This window comes from Malus domestica, chromosome 05 (genome assembly GCF_042453785.1).
Source record: "Malus domestica chromosome 05, GDT2T_hap1".
Classification (NCBI taxonomy): domain Eukaryota; kingdom Viridiplantae; phylum Streptophyta; class Magnoliopsida; order Rosales; family Rosaceae; genus Malus; species Malus domestica.
In genome coordinates this window covers 9,389,246-9,411,744 of record NC_091665.1, presented here as the reverse complement: position 1 = coordinate 9,411,744, position 22,499 = coordinate 9,389,246, and the positions used below count along the sequence as shown (strand labels likewise).

General features: G+C 35.5%; 1 protein-coding gene, 1 long non-coding RNA gene and 1 pseudogene across 2 annotated transcripts; 2 read left to right on the top strand and 1 right to left on the bottom strand.

Annotated features, from left to right (window-relative positions):
* Positions 1-365: 365 nt before the first annotated feature.
* LOC114825065 (linoleate 9S-lipoxygenase 6-like) lies at positions 366-10,582 on the bottom strand (annotated as a pseudogene).
* Positions 10,583-14,218: 3,636 nt separating this feature from the next.
* Positions 14,219-15,228, top strand: LOC139195882 (uncharacterized). Its single transcript, XR_011580951.1, has 3 exons — positions 14,219-14,284; positions 14,464-14,623; positions 15,091-15,228. It is a non-coding gene; the product is annotated as an uncharacterized lncRNA (long non-coding RNA).
* Positions 15,229-15,359: 131 nt separating this feature from the next.
* Positions 15,360-16,673, top strand: LOC139195881 (probable metal-nicotianamine transporter YSL7). Its single transcript, XM_070821623.1, has 5 exons — positions 15,360-15,459; positions 15,557-15,654; positions 15,751-15,884; positions 16,248-16,299; positions 16,384-16,673. Exons 2-5 carry the CDS (start codon positions 15,557-15,559, stop codon positions 16,472-16,474), a joined length of 375 nt encoding a protein of 124 aa, XP_070677724.1. The 5' UTR covers positions 15,360-15,459; the 3' UTR covers positions 16,475-16,673.
* The last annotated feature ends 5,826 nt before the right edge of the window (positions 16,674-22,499 follow it).

The following is a 22,499-nucleotide window of genomic DNA, read 5'->3' as shown; positions in this document are numbered from 1 at the left end:
CATATATGACTTAATGATCTTAGAATTGCATTAGCTTTAGATGATGATAAAGAAAATCAACGAATCCGATTACAACGTAATCCTAGAGATATTTAAGTAAAGATTTATGCCTTGGCATACAAGTAAGCTAACTTATCGTACGTGTAACAATCACAACTAGGACTAGAAAAAAAAGAAAAAGAAACTAGGACTAGAAAACCTAACCCTAGAGGGAAAGAGAATCCTAACCGGATTCACTCCCTTTAATCAGAGCAGTATTGTCCGAAAAGGAGGTCATATGACACAGTTTCTGAAACCCTTTTCGTCTATTGAAAATTCAAAAAACGGCTTGTAGCTGAAGTTAAGAGTACCGAATTCAATATTCGTATTTCTAAACTTATTCTTACAAACAAAAAGAATTACATATAAGATGAGTAAAATACAATATAGAAAAAAAAAAGAAGAGAAGATTTAAATGTTGATACTGGTGGGAATTCCCTTGTTAGTAAGTCCAGGTTCACTAGAGGGATACAGCAAAGTGCAAGGGATCTTCGCCGGTCCTAACCGGTTTTTCAATCTCTCATCCTTATTCATCTTTTCAATTTTGGCCTCAATTGCTTCCAACTTCTTTTTAAAATCCTCAGAAGCCTGCCGTATGTCTGCATCCGTTGTCCACTCCGCGGCGCACACTGTCTGAGATAGAGCTCATCAGCCGGGTGCCTTGACAAGATTTCCATCGTGGCCATTCCAAGAAGTGTCGGCAGCTGAGGTGCAAACGTTTTCAAGAATGCCTTGTCAGGGTTTGTTCTCAGCTCCTCATATATACTCTGGAGTGCCTTGTTCTGGCATGAACCGCCGGCTTATGGTTGGGCGATTTGGGACGAATCCACCAATCGAGTATTGACCGTAGTTGATTGTTGCACGATGGGCTGAAGCATTATGTATGATAGTTGTGCATGATTCTATCAGCTCGTCACGAGTCTGCATTTTAGGCCACCAGGGTTCATCTTTCTTGTCTCCGTGGCCTACCTTGCGGAGTTCCTTCCATCAGGATTGGAGCCGTTTGATCATTTTTGTAATAGAAGGAGCAATAGTCTTTAACCCATGTTTTAATTGCAAACCATAATTCTAATAACTGATATAACAGAAAGGGGTATTATTCTAATTAGGGTATTATTGTAATTAGGTTATATGACTATATAAGGGATTGTTTAGCTATCATTTCTTTAAGTTCTTTTATATACATTTTCTCCATTTTAATCAATACAATCTTTCTGGTTTTTCTCTCTATCATCTTCATCTTTCTTTGTACCAATTCTTCATCTTTTACAATGTAGTTAATATGGTATCAGAGCCACCAAGGCTCACGCCGGATCTTGGTGGTCGATTCCTCTTTTCTCATTACTTTCTATCTTTCTTCCTTATTTTTTTTTGTTTACGCTTATTTGATTAGTGTTTAGTGTTTAGTTTTTGGGGTTTTTCCTCTAGGTTTCAAGCGCCTTCATTTCATCGCCGAGAGGAGCCAGAGCAGCCAGGCATGGAGTTGGAGGCTCTCCGCATGGCCTATGACGAAATCAAGAAGGGGGAGAACATCCAGTTGCACAGAGAGGTCGTGCAGAAGATCTCTGAGACTAATCTTGAAGAACTTCAAGAAATTCCCAATTCTGGGAATGAAAAGCTCGTATCTTTGGATTTCATTTCTGGGATCTTGATCCAAGCATTTCCATAGAGAACATGAATCAAGAACCTAATTTTTCATCTGGGTTTCCCTGGAAGTGACACAGAGCTGCTTGATCTCCGACTCGGAGAGCTGAACCTGCTTTCCCAAAGCCCAGAACATGCGTCGTTTTAGGCGGCCGAGGCTCCTCGGGCGATCGCTCGTCCTCCGGCTCTTAAATATCGGAAAGCGGATCGTTCGCATTGCCGATTCGACTCAGTCTCTTCGGAAAGTGGATCGTTCGCGTTGCCGATTTGACTCCCTCCTCTCGCAAGCTCTCTCCTCTGGCCGCGCTTCCTTACACGTCGTCGATACCTGTGACAGCATCCATACCTCATGCAAGCTCCCCCATCTTCTCTATGACCAAGATATTGACGATGATAGCTACCGACCTTCGAAGAGGGCAAGGGCAGATTTCAGAATGTCAATTAGAGTGTTGGATTCTTCAGGTGTTGTTATTTCTTTAATTTGAAGATTATAGTCAATTTTTGATATCTGGGTTGCTAAATTCTCAAGATATTGAAGTGGGATATTTCTGATTGATCTGGGATATATGTGTTGATTTGGGTGTTTGTGTTCATCTGCATATATTGTATTGGATATGTTGATGTGAAGAAATACGAAGTTTTGTAGTCAAGAAAGTGTCAATCTTTCAAGACAGTGTTATTCTTTCTACATCAACAATGTGTGGGAGTTTCTGCGATTCTGATGATCTGGTGAAGACATTGGGTGTTTGGTGATCTGAAACGCTGATTTCTTGAAGTTGTGGTCTTTGATGTACTTTCAAGGTTTAATTAAAGTGAAGCTGTGGTCTTGATGTGTTGATCTCTGCAAGTATTAGTTTTCTTGTCAATTTAAAGAAGAAAGTGTCATTCTTTCTATGAATCTTGGAGTTTCATTCTCCTAAGTTGCAGTATGATTTGTGTTCATGGAGTGTCAGTCTCCTTATTTGGTATTTTTAGTAGAAGTGTGAGATTTGTGTTGTGCTTTGGAGTGTCATTCTCCTTAGCTGATTTGGTTTCTTGGAGTGTCATTCTCCTTTGTAGATTTAGTTTGTTGGAGTGTCATTCTCCGTGGTAGTTTAGTTTCTTGGGAGTGTCATTCTCCTTGGTAGATTTAGTTTCTTGGCAGTGTCAACTATGGATTCTCAGTTCCCCGTCGAAAACTTGTTGGATATGTTCAGACCAAGACCAGATTAATATGACAGTTTGGGACTTCATTCTTCCTGCACTTCCTACTGTTTGTGGCATATCTGATATTGTAATTGAAGATCGTTGTGGTGTTGAACATGGCACTGATGAGTGGTATGAGACACTGGATCAGCATTTTAAGTGGCTTCTTCAATACAAAATCAGTTCATATTTTTGCAAATTTCAGAGATGCTCACGGAAGAATAGGGCTTCACTGGGCGTCCTATTTTGGAGGAGAGGAAACTGTCATTACGTTACTTCGATTGGGCGCCGCTGCATCTTTCCCAGATCAATCTCACGTGGCTAGTTCAAACTTCACTTGGATACTCCAGAGTTCAGTTTGAGGGGGGAGTAATAACTGATATAACAAAAAGGGGTATTATTGTAATTAGGGTATTATTTTAATTAGGTTATATGACTATATAAGGGATTGTTTAGCTATCATTTCTTTAAGTTCTTTTGTATACATTTTCTCCATTTTAATCAATACAATCTTTCTGGTTTTTCTCTCTATCATCTTCATCTTTCTTTGTACCAATTCTTCATCTTTTACAATGTAGTTAATATTCAAGCCCGTCTGCAGCATATGGATAGTCCTCCATCAGTAAACGCACGCCGTGTGACATGCTTGAATCTTCAACCGCCATTCCTCTGAACATAGAAAATGGAACATACTTTCAATTGCCATCGATCGTAGATGAAAAATGTACTTAAAAAAATGCTACTAACCAAGATATTACCTTTTGATCAGATCCATGGGGAGTGCTTGATCAGGAAAACTCCAGTCCTTGTCCATTGCTGACGACCATTCCATCGAAAACTTTGAAGCAAAGATTATTTCCTCTATTACTCTCACGAAAATGAGGATGCAGAAGTTTATTAATCGGGTGAAGCACGCTCAACTGCCTATTTGCGGCTATCACAAATGCCTCAGTCACTGCATGAGCTCTCAACCTGCAACAAACATGAACATAAATTTAAAATTTTACGAATTTATGTTGCTATTGCAAATCCTACGACTTTTGTTTTTCTGTTATTTCTTTGAAAGGGTTATACCAGTGGCTGAAAAGCTGATGACAGCCGGAGTCATTTACAAGTGCATAAGCTTTAGCAAGTTGCCAAATGGACCTCTCGATGCCTTGGCTAGACGGAGTATAGACTTTGCTAATGCAGTTAATGTTGGTTATTTATTTTATTTTCTTAAATATTTAAAACTTTATTTATTATTATTTTAAATAATGAATATGAAGAGTCATATCAATTAGAGAAGTCATGTCTTTTACCAAAGGTTATATAGAGTTTTATAAATAGGAAACCCCTCAGACGTTAATAAAATATTCAAATGTCTTCCTTCTCTTCCTACTACAGTACTCATATATAATCTTTATTATCTTCCTACTCATCTTGATCATCAATATGCAATTGATCACTACTTGGCAACCCGTCTACCGTAATCGTGCTTATGGATTAGACACTCTGTGAAATTCAAAGGTTGTATCTTGGAGTTGTAGATAGCCATTATAACCAGCATGTAGGGAGGCGTCTAGGGCTTTAGGACAGTGACAACACGCGTCTCTTGATATCACAGGCCAGATCATTCTTTACCTTTTCCTTTTTCCTGCTTTATTTATTGATATATGTGTTTGATGCATTTGGATATTATCTAATTGATTGAATTTACATGTATATTATGATCATAATCATTTATATTATCCAACAACTAAAACCGTAAAACGTATGATAATATAATTGCAAATTTACAATCCATTTCACTGTTCCATTATAGGCGTCACTGCCATTGGAGTAATTTTATTCATATCTATTTTACAATCCAAAAATCTACGCAAGGCAAAGACGTATAACAATTACTATATCAAACCCAGCCGTATAGCGTAACTTGGGTTCTTTATTCACTAATGTGGTTGCAAAGAAACAATATATAGTTAATACTGTGTATATTGCATATTTGAATCTCTACATCTTTTCTTTCTCCGTAAATGTTATCACTACAGTCGCAATTTTTTTAAAGAATGCGTTGTTAATTGGTAGACACGATTCGTTTACCTATATGCATATCTACAAACGCAGAATAATTTTATGGATTTGTTTACTGTGCATTTTATAAACACCTTACTTGTTTAATTTTCCAATTTGCATTTGTATGGCTTGAATTCTATGAGGAAATAATGTATATATTTGTATAGCACACAATAACCAATTGATGTGATTGCTTCTTCTTTCAACGATCTCCTGAAAATAGGTTTTCAATTTTAATTCTTGTTACGATTATGTGTGTTTGCAGACATTGTTTGTGCACAATCTCATTATTCTTCGAATAAAAACCGAATATGTGTGAGTCTGCATATATAATTTTGTCTTGAAACAAATTAAATGTGCATTGTGTATTGGGAAAAAAAAAAAAATAGAAACTGAACAAATGTCACTTAAATATCTCATTCTTGAAATTGCAGTATAAAACTAGACCTGTTTGCTAATGACCGAAAGTTCTGTTTTAGTTTGATTGCACCTTATCATATTCTTGCAGAGTATAATTTACAAATGCATAAAAGGGTAAATGTAGTTTGACCTAGAAACTAAATTTTGTTTTCATTTGGCAATTGAAATATCATTTCATCAATCATGTACATGCATAGCTACTTTATGCATGTTGTCTCGACATTGTTGAGGCAAAGAGAACAAATTTCATTGTTAAGTAGTTGTCAAAATTTTAAATAAGATTGTTGGCATATGAGTTGTTATGCATTTTGTGATTTAACTTATAATTCTAGATTATTGACATTGTGTTTGCATAAGAATTTCTTACTGGAAAACTAATGAATTATTTGATTATTTAATATCTGTGTGTATCGATAATTCTCTCTAGAAGAGAAGCGGCATTATTCGATTTGATCTTTTCTCTTAATGACTGTCACATTACGTTACTTGCATTTGCATATTATTTATTTTCATAGATTACATGTGAAATTATTGAGATTTTTAGCATGAGACAAAATGGTGAACACGTTAAACTTCTATGCAGGTACGTGTAGTTACTCTACGGTTGATGTTCATATTTATATATATGGCTGTGAGATTTAGCGTGAGATTGAATCTGGTGTCAATTATAAAATAGTTATGTGTGTATACTATTTTGTACTTAATGTTGAAGCATACTGTGGAAATATAGATTACTGTTTGATGCTCTCTTGGTTATTTAACAGTATTTCCTAATTTTTTTTTAAATGTCATTGCTCACTAGAACAAAGAAATAATATTGAACTTTTCTTCAATGTACGTATAATTACTCTTACTTTTAATATCTTATAAATAATGAAATTGATTTGAAATTCTCATGAAATTAATTTTCTAATATGCACCATAATGTGGGGGTATGTTTCATTGCTTGTGCCCATGTTTATTCTAGTGAAGCTATGAATGATTATGTGCCTTAAACAGTTTATGCGTGAAATTATGACTAAAATGCTTTTTAGCTTGCAGTTAGTTATAACATGCAGGTTTAAGAGCGCTGATGAGCAAATATATGACCAGAAAACTTATTTATGCCTTGTGAAGGCAATCATAATTAATAAAATGACTTGTTAGTCATTTATCTACACGCCTTGGGGAGGCTAAATGCAAAATTGTCGAGGGGGATGTGCTTAAGCCCGTAAGGGAGTCACCTAGGAAGGAAACCCAACTTCTGTGATTGGAGATCCCATGAAGGAAGTTCAATGTGGTAGAAACAATCCACATTGCATGACTCATTATAGCACTCATATTGTAATGAAGATATCCATGAGATATTCTTCCGCTCATCCCTATGACATTAGTGCAATTTTATGTGACGTTAGGAAGGGTATTAACCCTGAATGAGTTTTGAGGCGGGCAATCTCTCACAAGGTACTTGACACACCCGACCTAGATCGAGGCATGTTGGCCGTCACGTGGGAGTGACGTAACCATGTGCACAGTGCGGAAGCAATAAAGATATAAAGGAAATACGAAGGAATAAATACCAAATTACTAGCAGTACTAGCTAAGATAGAGTGTTAGTGCGAGATTAAATGTGAATTACACAACCATAGCATAAATATTCTAGATGCAGTCAAGTAGGACAAGTACTAATTATACAACACCCACGGGTGATCCTACATTTATGATGTTTTGTTAGAACCCCCGTCGAAATCCTCGTGATCCACCAAAGCACTTCTACTTAAAACCTAGAGGGGCGCAAAACAAAAAGTGTGAGTGGGCAAAAACAAAGCGTTTCAAAATCATTTCATTTCTCAAAAGTTCTAACCCCTCGCGGTGAAACCTGTATTATTTCCCAGAAAATAATAATAATAATAAGCTTTATCAGAAATCATACTCAAGATGAAAATCCATAGAAGTATACCATGCCAAAGTATCTCATTGCAATGCTATAAGTAATCTAGGCAAAATATATCAATGTCAAATATCGCATCAGCCAAATCCCTCTGACTCAATCTGCACGGCTGAGTATATAGCTCATAACCAATCTCAATCATATCAAAATCAAATCAAATCAAATCCTGCACACGAGTCGGAACCACCTAAAGTGGTATGTACGACAGGACTAGGTGTAATATAAATATGCTCTAGTGCTACGATCACGTGAAAGCTGTGCGAATAATCGCGGGTCACCTACGAGTCGAAACCACCTAAAGTGGTCTGTATGACAAGCCTGTGCACCTAACTTGGATCCAAGGTGAGCATATGGTGCGGGAGGTGAACATATGGTGCGGGAGGTGAACATCACGTGAAGGACTGTGCTCTAACTCTGGGGGGAACACTAACACCTAGGTGCAGGTTTATGAGCTCTTAATACATCACATCATATCTCACATAACTGAAGCAATCTCATACCTTTAATTATGAACTTACTTGGCACTTACCTGTGCGTCCGTAGCACCAATCATAATTATATGCAACTACTAATGCATAATAAAATAAACCGATACTTTGCATGGCATTTCAAAAACATATAATCATTTAGATTCATTTTCTGGGAAAAAATCTCAAGTATATAGGTATATACCGAAAACCAAAAGCCCACTCACTGATATGTCGAAGGGTCGTAACCCTCGAGCCTCAGTTGATGGCGTTCGTCTTCAGGATAGGTCTCACCTATATGCGAAATAACTGAATAAACGTTATTTAAAGCACATATACAAAACTAGGAAATAACTTCTCATACATTGCTCAAATGGGGTATTTGAGTATACCACCATGATCTACTCAACCTCAGGAACATCCCCAAATTTTTAGAAAAATTTTCCGACCACCCATGCGCCGGCCAAGGCACGGCCAGACACGCCCCTACACGCGGCCAAACCTTAACTGAGACTTAACTGCCGTTAGGAATATTCCGTTAAAACCTTAACAGAAATTAACAGCGTTACCTGATGCCGTTAGAATATTCCGTCAGACTTGACGGAATATTCCCCTTCTTCTTCCTTGGATCGCCGGGATCGTCGCTGGCGCTAGTTTCTGGAAAAACAATCAAACATTCATATCTTCGATTCTTAACCAAAATTCACAAAATTTATACCAATTTGAAGCTTAGGATGAGAGGAACAAAACCTTACCACTTTGGGGGACCAAAAACATCAATCACAACCATCACCACCATTCGGATCTTAAGCTTGCAAGGAGTCCAAAAACATCAATCACAACCTCGATCTATGAAGTTTGAAAGGGTTTTGAGGGTTGTCCGTACAGGTTGTATGGAAATGGCAAGAAATCCGAGAGAGGGAGGAAAGAGAGTGTACACGTGAATGGTGTGTGTATGTGTGAGGGTGTGGTCCAACTTTGGGCTACTAACAACCACAAAACCATAAATTTTAAGTTCCAAAAACTTAGGAACTAATTAGATTAGTCTAACACCCAAACTCAAACCACAACATTACACTATGTACTCAACATCCAAGGGTATTCTAGTCAATTCACACCATCGAAAAAAATATATTTCGGGATGGGTTGTCACAGTACTTGTCACATGTACTCTTGGAGAACTCACCTAAATAAGAGTAGTTGTGAGGCCGCAACTGTGAGGATTGGGTTGCTCTCTAATAACTCTCATGAGAATCAAAATTAAGCGCATGACCATAAATAGCGCTAACTCGTGCCAAGTTTTTTATTGATACCATGTATGTTACATTTAGTACTTTGGTCAAAAGGGATCTAGTTCAAGACATAGTTCACTATGATTCCTTTAGATGAAAGTTGTTAACACTAAGTGTAGGTTCAGGTCCAAAACACACCTACATCCATTGCATGGTATACAAGTTGCCCAAATTTCTTCCATTCATATATATATATATATATGTATTTACATCTTCTACACTTCTGTGGAGTTTTGAAACTTGTGGGGGATTGTTGGTTATTTATTTTATTTTTTCTTAAAGATTCAAAACATTATTTATTATTATTTTAAATAATAAATATGAAGAGTCATATTAATTAGAGAAGTCATGTCTTTTACCAAAGGTTATATAGAGTTTTATAAATAGGGAACTCCTCAAACGTTAATAAAATATTCAAATGTCTTCCTTCTCTTCCTACTACAGTACTCATCTATAATCCTTATTATCTTCTTACTCATCTTGATCATCAATAGGCAATTGATCACTATTTGGCAGCCCGTCTACCGTAATTGTGCTTATGGATTAGACACTCTGTGAGATTTAAGAGTTGTATCTTGGAGTTGTAAATAGCCATTATAACCGGCATATAGGGAGGCGTCTAGGGCTTTAGGACAGTGACAACACACGTCTCTTGATATCACAGGCCAGATCATTCTTTACCTTTTCATTTTTACTGCTTTATTTATTGATATATGTGTTTGATGCATTTGGGTATTATCTAATTGATTGAATTTACATGTGTATTATGATCATAATCATTTATATTATCCAACAGTCAAACTGATCTCCATCCGGATGTGGCAAGCTGAGTTCACTAGCTATTGGCTTCAAAGTCCCATCATTGTTCAAGAAAATGAGTGTTCTGTTTGTGTATGTTTTGGTGGAAGTTGTGTTTATCCGCCTCAGGTACGGCATCCATGCATCGTGGTGGTCTAATATGAATAGCTACTTGTTCTTGATTGCCTCACCTATGTTGAGTCCATTTAAGTTATGTTATTTATGTTCTTTGGTTATTTGACTTGTTTGATCCCCGTATGCTTTTTGGTCTAGCTTGCTAGCCGGTGGAAATTCCTGTATGCAGAAATTCTAGCGATTAGGGATGAACAATTGAGAAAAAAAAAACAAATGTATACAACATAATAGATCACGAAAGCTAAGATTACTTGGAGACGACATATTGTAATAGGATTTACTCCTGCCAGCAGTTCTCTTGCAAATTCTAGCATAGGGATAAACTGGACCCTAGAGCTAACAAATGCATTTTTCTCAGTTATTCATCTACTCAAAAAGGCTACAAGTGCTATAGTCATGAGTTAAAAAAGGTTGTAGTATCAAAGGATGTACGATTTGATGAAACTAACTCCTATTACAACAAGCTGTCTGATGATCAGTCACAGGGGGAGTTATTTCTTGAGTTTCTTCCCTTGCCAAGGGCTGAAGAACCATATCTTAAGATACAACAACTTAGTGTACCTTCTTCTGCTAATAGTGTCCCTTTCAGTGGACACAACACTGACCATCAAACACATAATTAAGAGTTTCACAAAATGAAGCCAGAAGCATCGACAGAAGAGGCTCCATAGGTTCAAGGCAAACATAATCCAGTACGTGCTAGGCACCCTCCTACAAGGCTCTAAGACTATGTGACTTATATGGCCAAGCATCCAATCAGCGGTTTCATGTCATACCAGGATGTATCACCTTTTTATGCTGCCTATTTGAATACAATCACAAGCCACTACGAGCCTCAAAGTTTTCAAGAAGCAAGCTGTCAAGAAGTGTGGGAAAATGCCATGAATGAAGAGCTTCAAGCTTTTACCAACCACAAGACTTGGAGTGTTATTAGACTTCCAGAAGGAAAAAGGGCAGTTGGTAGTAAATGGATATATAAGATCAAATTTCACTCGGATGGATCCATTGAAAGACACAAAGCTAGGTTGGTAGCTAGAGGATTCACTCAAACCTATATCGTGGATTGCAAGGAAATATTTGCACTTGTTGCAAAGATGAACACCATAAGGTTTTGTTGTCTATTGCTGTCAATAAGGAATGGCCACTATACCAAATGGATGTGAAGAATGCATTTTTGCACTGTGATCTTGACGATGAGGTTTACATGAAGTTACCACCGGGACATCCTTAAAGCCGTGAACCTAGCTTGGTTTGTAGGTTGCACAAATCCATTTATGTATTAAAGCAATCCCCCAGAGCTTGGTACGCTAAGCTTAGTTCAGTTCTTGAAGGGGCAGGATTCCAAAGAAGCAATGCAAATTCATCCATGTTTATTCGAACAGGAGTTGCTGGAAAACTTGTAGTGTTAATTTATGTTGATGATTTAATCATCACTGGAGACAATGCTGATGAAATTTCAAATCTCAAGATCTCACTTCATCATAAGTTTTCTATCAAAGATCTTGGAGTGCTGCAATATTTCCTTGGAATAGAAATGGCCTCATCAAATAAAGGGTTATTTCTCAACCTTCTCAAGGAATCAAACATGAAGGATGCCAAGCCAGTTCAAACTCCTCTCAACAGCAAGCTTAAGCTTAGCTAGGAAAGCAAGCCACTGCCCAATGTGGGTTACTATCAACGGCTTGTTGGTAAGTACATTTATTTAACTATCACAAGGCAGAATATTACATTTGCAGTGAGTCTAGCTAGCCAATTCATACACTATCCTACCATGGAACACTTTCATCTTGTCAAGAGAGTCATTCGTTATCTCAAAAGATCAATTGGAAGAGGAATTCTCATGAGGAAAAATGATCACACTCAAGTTATAGGTTATTGCGATGCTGATTGGGTAGGAAATGAAATAGATCGAAAGTCTACCACAGGCTATCGTACGTTTGTTGGAGGCAATCTTGTAACATGGAAGAGTAAGAAACAAAGTGTCATCGCAAGATCAAGTGATGAAGCTGAGTATCGATCTATGGCATCCATTGCATGTGAATTAATATGGCTTAAAGGTCTTTTGGTTGATTTGGGATTTCATACAAGGCAATCTATGTCACTGTTCTATGACAATCAAGCTGCAATGCACATAGCATCTAATCTAGTATTCCACGAAAGAACGAAGCACATCGAGGTTGATTGCCACTATGTTCGGGCTTAAGTACAAACTTAAGTGATTGAAACTCTCTACACAAGGAGTGCTGATTAGTTGGCAGACATTTCAACCAAACCCTTACCCACAAAAAAATGTTCTAATGCCTCATATCCAAGCTTGGTTCCATCAACCTTTTGGACCCAGCTTGAGGGGGAGTATTGAAAGTCCTTTGGTTAATAAGGGTTACTGGGTAAATTGGTTGTTCGACCACTTCCTGTTCTTTTTCCTTTAGATACTAAGCTCTATCCTTTTTGTTCTCTAGTGGTTATTAGCTTGTAGTTGTCTCTTGTATCTAGGTCTCTCTTATAAAGATTTTTCCATAATCTTTTCATACATGTCAACTTCTTGTTTTATGGAGCTGCACATTGTTAGGTTCCCTAGGCCTTTTAGGCGTCAATCAAGGATGATCAGTGTGTTGATCACTCATTCCTCTATATATCTTGTAACCTTGGGGCATTGTCCCTTATGAATCAATATACAAACAGTCACTTAAAAGTCAACATCCTTCTCACCCTGATTAATCAATTAGTAATCTATATATATAAAGGGAGATCCCCAATTTGGTGAAGCATTCAGAAATGCCAAGAATATCCCTATGTTTCCTTCACAATCAAAATCCAAAAAAACCTAAAAAGGAGGACAAACTGGTAAAAAACCATCACTGAAAAAAGATAAAGTATCACAACCGTAGAGGTTTGCATTAGAACCACAACGTGGGATTCAACCACCCTCCACGTTTTGCAAGATACCAACTTGATCAAAAGCGTCCACTCCCTGACCTTCCATCCTCTCATTCTCTTCCAACAAGCTCATTAGTCTCTCTCTTCACTCTCTCTCGCTCTCTCTAAAATCCAAAGTTGACAAGAAACTGACAACATGTTTGTGAATGCAGGGAAGAGGAATTCTCGGAATTTAGTTTTGCGCGGCAAAGTGTGGGCTTTGAGAGCGAGTCCTACAGTTTCGGGTTTCTGACGATTTCGGATATCCACACAATCTATTGGGAGCAGTCTGGAAATCCAGACGGCCATGTGAGTTATGATTCTTCGTCCTAATAAATGACTTAGTTTTTGCATTTGTTTACTATATAGTGTGATTCTTTAGTTATTAAAGATTCCAATTTTTAGAAAACGGGCATTTAAAATCCTATCGAAGTAGTAGGATTTGGAAGTGAACTCTACTTGAGAAGTAATTCGTTGTGTTCAAATTTCATTGGGTAAGTTCAGTTTCATATTCATTTCAATAGTTTATTTGTAACCGTGCATAAATCAAGGAGAAGAGAACGAGGGGAGGGAGAAACAGAGATACAGATTGACGAAGACTCTTCCTCTACATTGACTAATTCTTATCGCAGGTAACTTTCAATCTTGATTCTCCATTTTCTATGTATTCCTTCCAACATTTGTCCACTATTCACCAAATTCTTTTTAATTTTCTTCTGTTTTCATGCATGATTGTTGATTATTTGCTTTTGAGTGAAAAACTGGATTTGTTTCTTCTCCATGTAAGTGCCCGTTGGTGAGTTTCTTATGCTTACAAGGAAACTCTTGGCTCTGGGGAGTTTTTTTTTATATTAATCCATTTTCCGATTATTTATCGGGCTTTTTCCATTAGGTTTTCAAATCATTTGCTTTCGGTGCAGGCAGTCGAGATAAATGTGATATGGTGTATGTGTGAGTGAGACATTGTAAGGAATGATAAAAAAGTGGGAAGCAGAAAAAATGAGGAAACAAATTAGAATGTGAAGAAGGAGAAACCGTTATATGCAGTTGTCATAAGTCTCCCAGATTTCAAACTGTATCTGAAGCATATATTAAATTGACGCCATCGTGCAACTTGACACGAGGAGAAGATGAACATGGCATCAGATTTCAAACCGCTATGGGCAGTTGCCATTTGATTCCACATTTAATTGACCACCAGTCTCTCAGGTATTTGCTTCCACCCTTTTCTTCTCTTTTGTCTTTTTGGCATTTGATTTCTATCTCCCTTTTTATCCTGCGTTTTAATTTCAGATTTTTGGGATAGTTTCTATTTATCCATTATTTTCCCCAATCTTTTTCCTGTTTATTCCTGTACAAAGTCCATTGCTGGAAGGCGAATCATCATATGGCCATTTTTAAAGGTAACGCCTCAAAATCTATTGCTTAATTTATATTTTTCTTCAGGTTAAAGTTTGTTTGATCGTTTTTCTGCAGTTTTCTCTCCTTTTGCAGAAAATCGAAGCCATCGTTTACGTATTATGTTTACACTTTTGGTTTCTCCAATATTCTCTCTTATTATATCCACAAAGTGAATTGTCAGATAATTTAGAACGAAAGAACAAAGAAAGAAGGAAGACATGAAAGCCTTCATGTTAGTTTTCCTTTACAGAAAGACCCATTTCACTCGCCGTGATCAACAACTGCAGCTTCTTGAAGCAGCCCTTCACTCAGCATAAACGACAAGTGTGGCTTCTTTAGCAGTAAGTTTATTAGTCTCTTTCCAAATCAAATTCACTGCCATTAATTAACCATTTCTCATTAATCATTCATTTATGATCATATTGATGCTATTTGATTATTTATAAATCTGCCAAATACGATATATAGCATACAGTTGTGCTATGTATCTCTAATTTGGTTTCCATGCAAGAAAATAATATCATATTTGCATATCACTGTATTAGTTTACAAAGTGTTTGTGAAAACGTCTCAAAGTGATAGAACAAATTTATTAATTGGGATTAATGTCACATATTTGTATGTTTTGATTTCTGGTTTGCTTAATTATCTAATAATTTTAATTTGTATTAGATTAATTGGGTGGAACTGCAAGTTATTGTTGAGAATGAGTCTCACATTGATGGAATGAAGAACCTTGCATGGACTTATAAGAGATTGAACTACTTCTCATATTTTATAATGGAACCTATTTTCTTCAATTTACTAGGAATGAGTGCAAAGATTGACGTGGAAGGACATGAAGGCAACACCCCAATCTACATATGATTGGGTTTCTTTTTGCTATCAGCTTTGTCGGGTTGTCTTCGATTATGCCCCTCAAAATGGGATTTGGATCCTCGCTGGATCCATTTTCTGGGGATTTTAAGGATCAACATACATGGACCGTTGATAAAAAATCGTGCGGTTACCAATTTTTTCTTTTTTATATTTTTCACGTAAAACGAGATTGCTTTACTTTTAAAAATATAAAAAGTATTTAATTGTAACCGCACGATTTTTTATCAACGGTCCACGTGTGCTGATCCTTAGGATCCCTAGGGAGGGGATCCGGTGAGGATCCAAATCCCTCAAAAAGGTAATTGGAAATTACTACTAAATCCCCACACACACATATACACATGAAGATTTATTCATTTAATTCGGTTTTGGTCTAACTTTTTAAAATCCAACAGATGATGATCATGAAGTACAAGCTAACATACCCGAGTGGAACTGCAACTGCATACCTTATCAACAACTTTCACTCACCCAAAGAAGCTAAGTTGGCAAAGTAAGAACCACATTGTCTTGATTTGTTGATGTTCGTTTTCTAATTAAACCTAATCCGTCTGCTAATTGTATATATTCTTCTGATCAATGAATGTAGGAAAGAAGTTGATGTGCTCCTCAAAAGCTTCAGCTTTGTGTTTGCCTTTTACCAGTGGTTTTTTTATGCTGCTGATGGCTGCGGATTTTCTTGCATTGCTACATTTGGTCTCAAAGCCTACGCACATGACACAAGTATGTGCACAATTATATCTTAACAATATATTAGTTTCCTTGATAATAAAAAATTATTTCGTCAAGTACGGAATCTTTAATGATACATAGGGTTTAGGGGCATGTAGTGCCCATGAAAATAAAAAAGTCACTCGTAAGCACATCAACACATGTAGCAAGCGAGTATTCCACATTTTCTTAATGCTAATATACATTTTTAAGTGTCTTTGAATAAGAAATGCATCATCAATACACATTTTCTTTTTTGAGTATCTTTGATGGGTAGACAAATTAATTTGGTGTCTAATCTACAACCTAGATATTGAGTTTATATTTTCATGCCCGTGTAGAAAAACTCGAACCTTACTCTATTTTTATTTTTAGGTCAAAAAGAAAGCAAAAAGTCATACCAAACATGCAAGGGAAACAACAATTGGTAATTGAAAAAAATCAAAGGTCATAATTTTCCCTCCATTTTTCTTTATGCTAGAATGATTATATTTTATTTTTCTTTGTGTAGGAATACGGAACACCTTCAAGAGGACTTTAGCATGTCATGTATGGAGGGGAATGATCAGATGGAACACATCAAAGCTCGCCACTTTCTCTGAGGCTTTAACGAGGCCACAAATAATTCCCTCTCATTTTTTGTAAATGTTTTTAGTATGGATGAAATGTAACTAATTAGTTCAGGATACTAATGAATGTAACTTTTTGCACTTTTAGCGATTAGTATGATAGGATGACCACTTTTGTTCTGTGTTTGTAATTTGTCTAATCAGGGAAGAAAAATAATTAAAAAGTACATGTTAGTAATTTGTCTAAATGCATGTACATGTTAGTACTAAGAGATTGTCTACGATTATTGTTTTTGTATATGTACGTAGAACTATTTCAAATCTTATTACAATGCCACGTGATCTTCTCATACTTTGAAAGTTTATAATAATAGTTTGTAACACAATTGTAAAGAAAAATGTCATAGAGGGATGATTGATGATTGATTGAAAAAGTAATAATAAGAAATTATTATGACGTGCTCATGTTCGATTATGTGTGTTAATTATAAAACATTGTTATAGTAATCGTTGTAGCACAATTGTACAGAAAAAAAAAAATATCATAAGGAGATGATTGAAAAAATGAAAGAAAAGAAATTGTTATGATGTACACACATGCACAATTTATAAAATAATCACTTAAGAAATATAAAAGTATTTCAGTTACAGTTTAAGTTTTTGCCTAAATGGTTGGACGAGGCCATCTCCTTTGGCAATGAGATCCTATTTATTTTCAGTAATCACTTATGAAATATATAAGAATATCTAAAGCAACGCAACTTTGGGATGCGGAGCGCCCGTGATGCAAAAATGCCTCTCGCATGCGGGTGAGCGCGTGAGGCTAGTCACTAATTAAATTTAATTTAATCTTTTTAACCAAAACGCAAATTTACATTTATATATAACGCATGCATACTTGGAGCGAGTGGTGGAAGGAGGAGAGCCGTTGGAAGAGAAGGCGTTATCGGCGATATTCTCGTCGACGTTTCTAGCGGAGATGGCGAGTTGCTTTGGGCGGCCATGGCTGTGGCTTATTGATATCGAAGCCGAACTCGTCACAGGAAACGATAGCGTTTCAGAGAAGCTGAGGAATTGGAGGTGCTCCGAGGAGGAAGAGGAGGAGGATGAAGAGAAGTTCGGCGTGCGAATCGGAGCTGAAGAAATGGTCACCATTGGATTGAATGAGAGAGGGAGAGAGCTACTAGTGTGGCTTTGTTGTACTATTCAAAGCGGTGGATTTTATATCGAGTTAAATTCGATTGACGATAACACCTTTCAGTATCTTCGTTGCTCCCACTCTAAATCTTGGCCTGGGTGGCATTGACGTGGGACCTGGTATTATGGTCTTATCCAAAGAATTCTCACCGAATCCTCTTTTCCAATCACGTTCGTTTATTATATATCGTACGGTAAAAATTATTGTAAATTTTTTATTTAAAATTGAAAACTGTCTCTACTGTATACGATGAACGAATATAATTGAAGGATTTCCGAGATTTTCACAAAAAAGATCCGAAGAGGATCCTCATTCCTATCCAAATGAGAACGAGTTTTTTTATTAAAAAAATTATTTGACTAAACATAATTAGGGTCTAGGTTAGGATTTGGTCCCAGCTCATTGGAATTAGGGTTTTGCTTTCTTGTTTACTAAGGATTAATGATTAGTTCTCTATAGATAGCGTGTTATGTAATACAGTTAAAAATAAGCCATTCACAATTTAGTTCTTTCGGTTTTGTAACTGTTATGGTAATCTTTGTTTTAAATTAATGATAAAATTATATTTGTTTGTAGTCAGTTTATTCTCCGATTCATTCATTAGTTTGTTATTCCTTGTACATTGTCAGCTTCATTTTCAACTATCTAAACCCAAGGACATGTCAAGTGTAACTAGAAAAAGCACCATACTTTCTCCATTACAAATTCACTAAGAATACAAGGACTAAATATGTTAAGCTATTAGATTATCATGCAAGCATCATAAGGGACGGCAACATCATAAGGGACGGCAACACTTTTCTACTGATCTTGCAATCATCGATAAAAAACACATTACTACGAGTCACTTCTAGCATACCTTGAGCTTCTTCCTATAGTTCTTAGCTATGGGCACAAAACAACATACAATACGAAAAACCCACCACCTCAACAATGAATAACAAATGCTGCTCAAAGATTTAAGTTTGCACATTAAGCCATAAATGCTATAAATCTCTTTAGTAGTTCAAGAGAACAACCACAACTACAAACACTCTTGTCACTAGAAAAAAAAAAGAACGACTACAAAGGAAAATATGAGAAACATTGAGGGAAAAAGAAAGAAGAGACCGAGAGGGATTGTTGTCAATTCCAAAGCCAAAGGCAGAAAGCTCCGACAAAGTATTTTTTACACCACCTAATAAGAAGGGAGGACAATTTATAACACAAAGGAGGCTTTGACTAATTTACTCTCTAATTGTAAGTCAACCAAAATTTTTATTCTCAGCTTTTATTTTAGGCATTACCTCATAAGTTGTGAAAATTTATAAATAAACAAATTTTTTTTCAATGTTTAAGAGTTGCTTTGAGATTTTGGTGCTTTAAAAAAAAACTTATTAAAAAATCTGAAACATTAAATATATTTGGTAAAACAAACAAAAAATGCTTTTTAAAAAAAAATTAATGTCAATAACATTAGAAAGGCATAAAAAAGTAAAAGCATGGTTCTACCGTACTTCTAAAAAAGTGTAATTTTTTTTTCAAAGCATTGTAATTAGTGCTCATTTAATGAAATTTTCAAATGATAATTATACCCCCACATGTTTTACAAAATTACAATCTTTGCTACTTTTGGCGATTATTATATCATATTAAATATCATATCAAATATCATATCATTTTTAGTCATTTAACATATTCAAAACACTTTATATGAAAGTTTACCAAACATTCAGACATTACTTTTCAGTCATTTAACATATTCAAAACACTTTATATGAAAGTTTACCAAATATTCAGACATTACTTTTTTTTTTTATTAAAAACACTTTTACAAAAAAAAAAAGTTTACCAAACACTCACCAACTTTATTTTACAGCAATTTATTATCACAGCACAACATAATCAATTTTGTTTTTAAAAAGCACAACAATACCAAACTGACCCTTATAAAATTTTCATCCCTTGAATATAAAATGAATTTTCAACTCTCACTAAAAGCCACTTCTCGGTGAACCAATTATATTCTCCTTCCAAGGATCCAAGTCTTGCACGTTTGATCTACTGATTTTTATAGCAGTAGCTACTCATTCAGGTACTTGATATTCAAGCCTAATCTGTGTGTTATAATATAAGTAGAGAGATATAAAAATAAAAATAAAAACATGCGAAACAGGAGAAATAGAAAGAAGAGACGTGGTCATTTCATTTTTAAAAGGCAATATTAATTCCCCATTTCTCTTTTATTTTGTGGTCGTTCTTTTGCTCCAGCGACAAGAGTGTTTGTAGTTGTGGTTACTCTCTTGCCCTATTAAGAAGAGACCTTTGTATCAACCATAACTTAATGCACAAACTTGAATATTTGAGCAACATTTGTTGTTCATTGTTGAGGTGGTAGTGGGGTCTTGTATTGTTTGTTTTTGTGCCCATAGCTAAGAACTATAGGAAGAAGTTCAAAGATATGTTGGAAGTGACTCATATTAATGATTCTTTATTGATGGTTGCAAGATTAATGAAAGCGTATCCGTTTTATTCTCATGATGCTTATACAATAGTCTAACAACTTAATATGTTTAGTCCTTGTATACTCAACGGATTTGTAATGGAGAAAGTATGGTGCTTCTTTCAGTTACACTTGACATGTCTTCCGGTTTGCTACTCCATTGATTAAAATCCTATTCATTTTCAATTTTTGATCAAGGTCCTTGGTATTAATAACATCATTAATTATTTGAATAATAAAATATTTTTATTTTTAAATATATTCATTTAGTGTTAAAAATGTTACAATTAGTATATTTATATTTATGGCTAAATTTTTATCATATATTTTTATTTTTAGTTTGTACCTATTTTTAATTTGTACCAATTTTTTTTTCATTTTTAATTTGTACCCATATATTAGTTTCTTTTTGTACCCATATTTTTTAAAGTTTTATTTGTGTTTGTACCCATGTGTATACCGTCACGTGACATTGTATATTTAATCAATGATAGAAAAATTACATATGGTATATCTATATATATAAAGTGAGCACCCTAAAATGGTGAAAAATTCAAAATACCATAAATTGCCCTTTAAGAATTTCATAAATTACAATTAAACCAAAAGAAGCTAAAGTATTTAACAATATTTTTATTTTGAATGAATTTAATATTTAAAATTATAGAAGAAAAAAAATAAAAACAAAAACTCCCATGTTAGTTTGTAGCCAGTTTTAATTTGCAATATTTTTTTTTTAAATTTGTAGTATTTTCTTTTTAGTTTTATTTTGTACCCATATATTAATTTCTTTTAGCGCCTATATTTTAAAAAAATTCATTTGTACTCATAATTTTTTAATCTTTTATCTGTACACAAATTTATTTATAATGTTCCCATTCTTCTTTATTAATGTACCACTTTGTTATATGTGAAATGTACCAATTTTTTTAACACTATGGATACAATCTTTTGCCATTTATTATTTCTTATTTTTACATAGTTTTCATCCATTTATTCAATCAAAATGTTTGAATTTTTTTTATTGTAACCTTTTCTAATAGTATTATAATTTAAATTTATAGGATTATAAATCTCATAAAATATCAAACAATTAATGTCAAATCTATAAAAATATAAATATTAATTGTAATATAATGAGGTGTACAAAGTCAAGGGACTTTGATCAAACTTTGAATACCATTAGGGTGCGTTTGTTACACTGGACTATCTCGGACTGGACTAGCTTCAGGGACTAAGCTGGATTGGCTTAGATTAGACTAAGCTAGACTAACTTAGTGAAGCGTTTGGTGCAGTGTCGGACTAAAACGCTGGACAATAACAAATATATTTTTAATTCATATTTTATTAATATTTTATATTATTTAATACATATTTAGTAATATTTTATTACTACCACTATCCTTTTTTTCATTCTAGAAACCATCCATCCCCATTTCTTTCCAAGTTTGCTCCGTCCATCTCCCTCTGTTTCTTCCTCTTTCTTCTTCGCCCTTCCCTATCTCTCTTCATTTCCATCGTTTTCTTCCTATTTCTCTCTGCTCATCTCCCTCTGTTTCTTCCTCTTTCTTCTTCGCCCCTTCCTCTCTCTCTTCATTTCCATCTTTTTCTTCCTATTTCTCTCTGCTCATCTCCCTCTTTTCTTCCTAATTTTTTTGGGACCCAATTGGCAAATCAGAACCCATTCAGAGTCTGGGTCATCTGGGTATTAATGGGTCTGCTTCTCCAGCGTCAATAGCAAAGTTCTGCGATCAGGGAGTCTGGACTAGGTGGAGTGTGAGCACAGATGCTGAGCGTTTCAGACGCACAACGATTTTGTATTTTTTTTTTCGTTTTTTTGTTCTGAATTTTGGATTTGGATCTAGTTTTGAAAATGGAAATATTGCAGAAATTTTTGCCTTTTGTTTCCAATTTTGTGGGATCTAGGTTTGAAAATGGTAGATGATAGGGACGACGATGAGGGTGCAGGGCAAGGATGACGATGATGGAAGACGCAGAGATGAGGACGATGAGGAAAGACGTCGAAAATCTCTCGTGTTTTCTCTGGCTTACGAGTCCGCCCAAAATTGGGGATCCTCGTTAAGAACGGCTAAGCAGGTCTTTAATCCGAGCGAATCCCTGCTAAGCTCATTAAAGCTAATCCTGGTGCACACCAAACAAAGGACTATAGTCTAGTCCAGTCCAGTCCTTCTTAATCTTGTCAAACAAACGGGCCCTTAAGGTTTTAGTCAAAGAATGTTAAGGATTAGGAACCGCATCCAAAGTATCCCTTTCTAAAAACTAAGACACTGTACGGCATGGATACGGCAATTTATATAATAAATATATATTTAAAAAAAAATTTCAAATAACAATAAAAAATTTAATTACTCAAAATT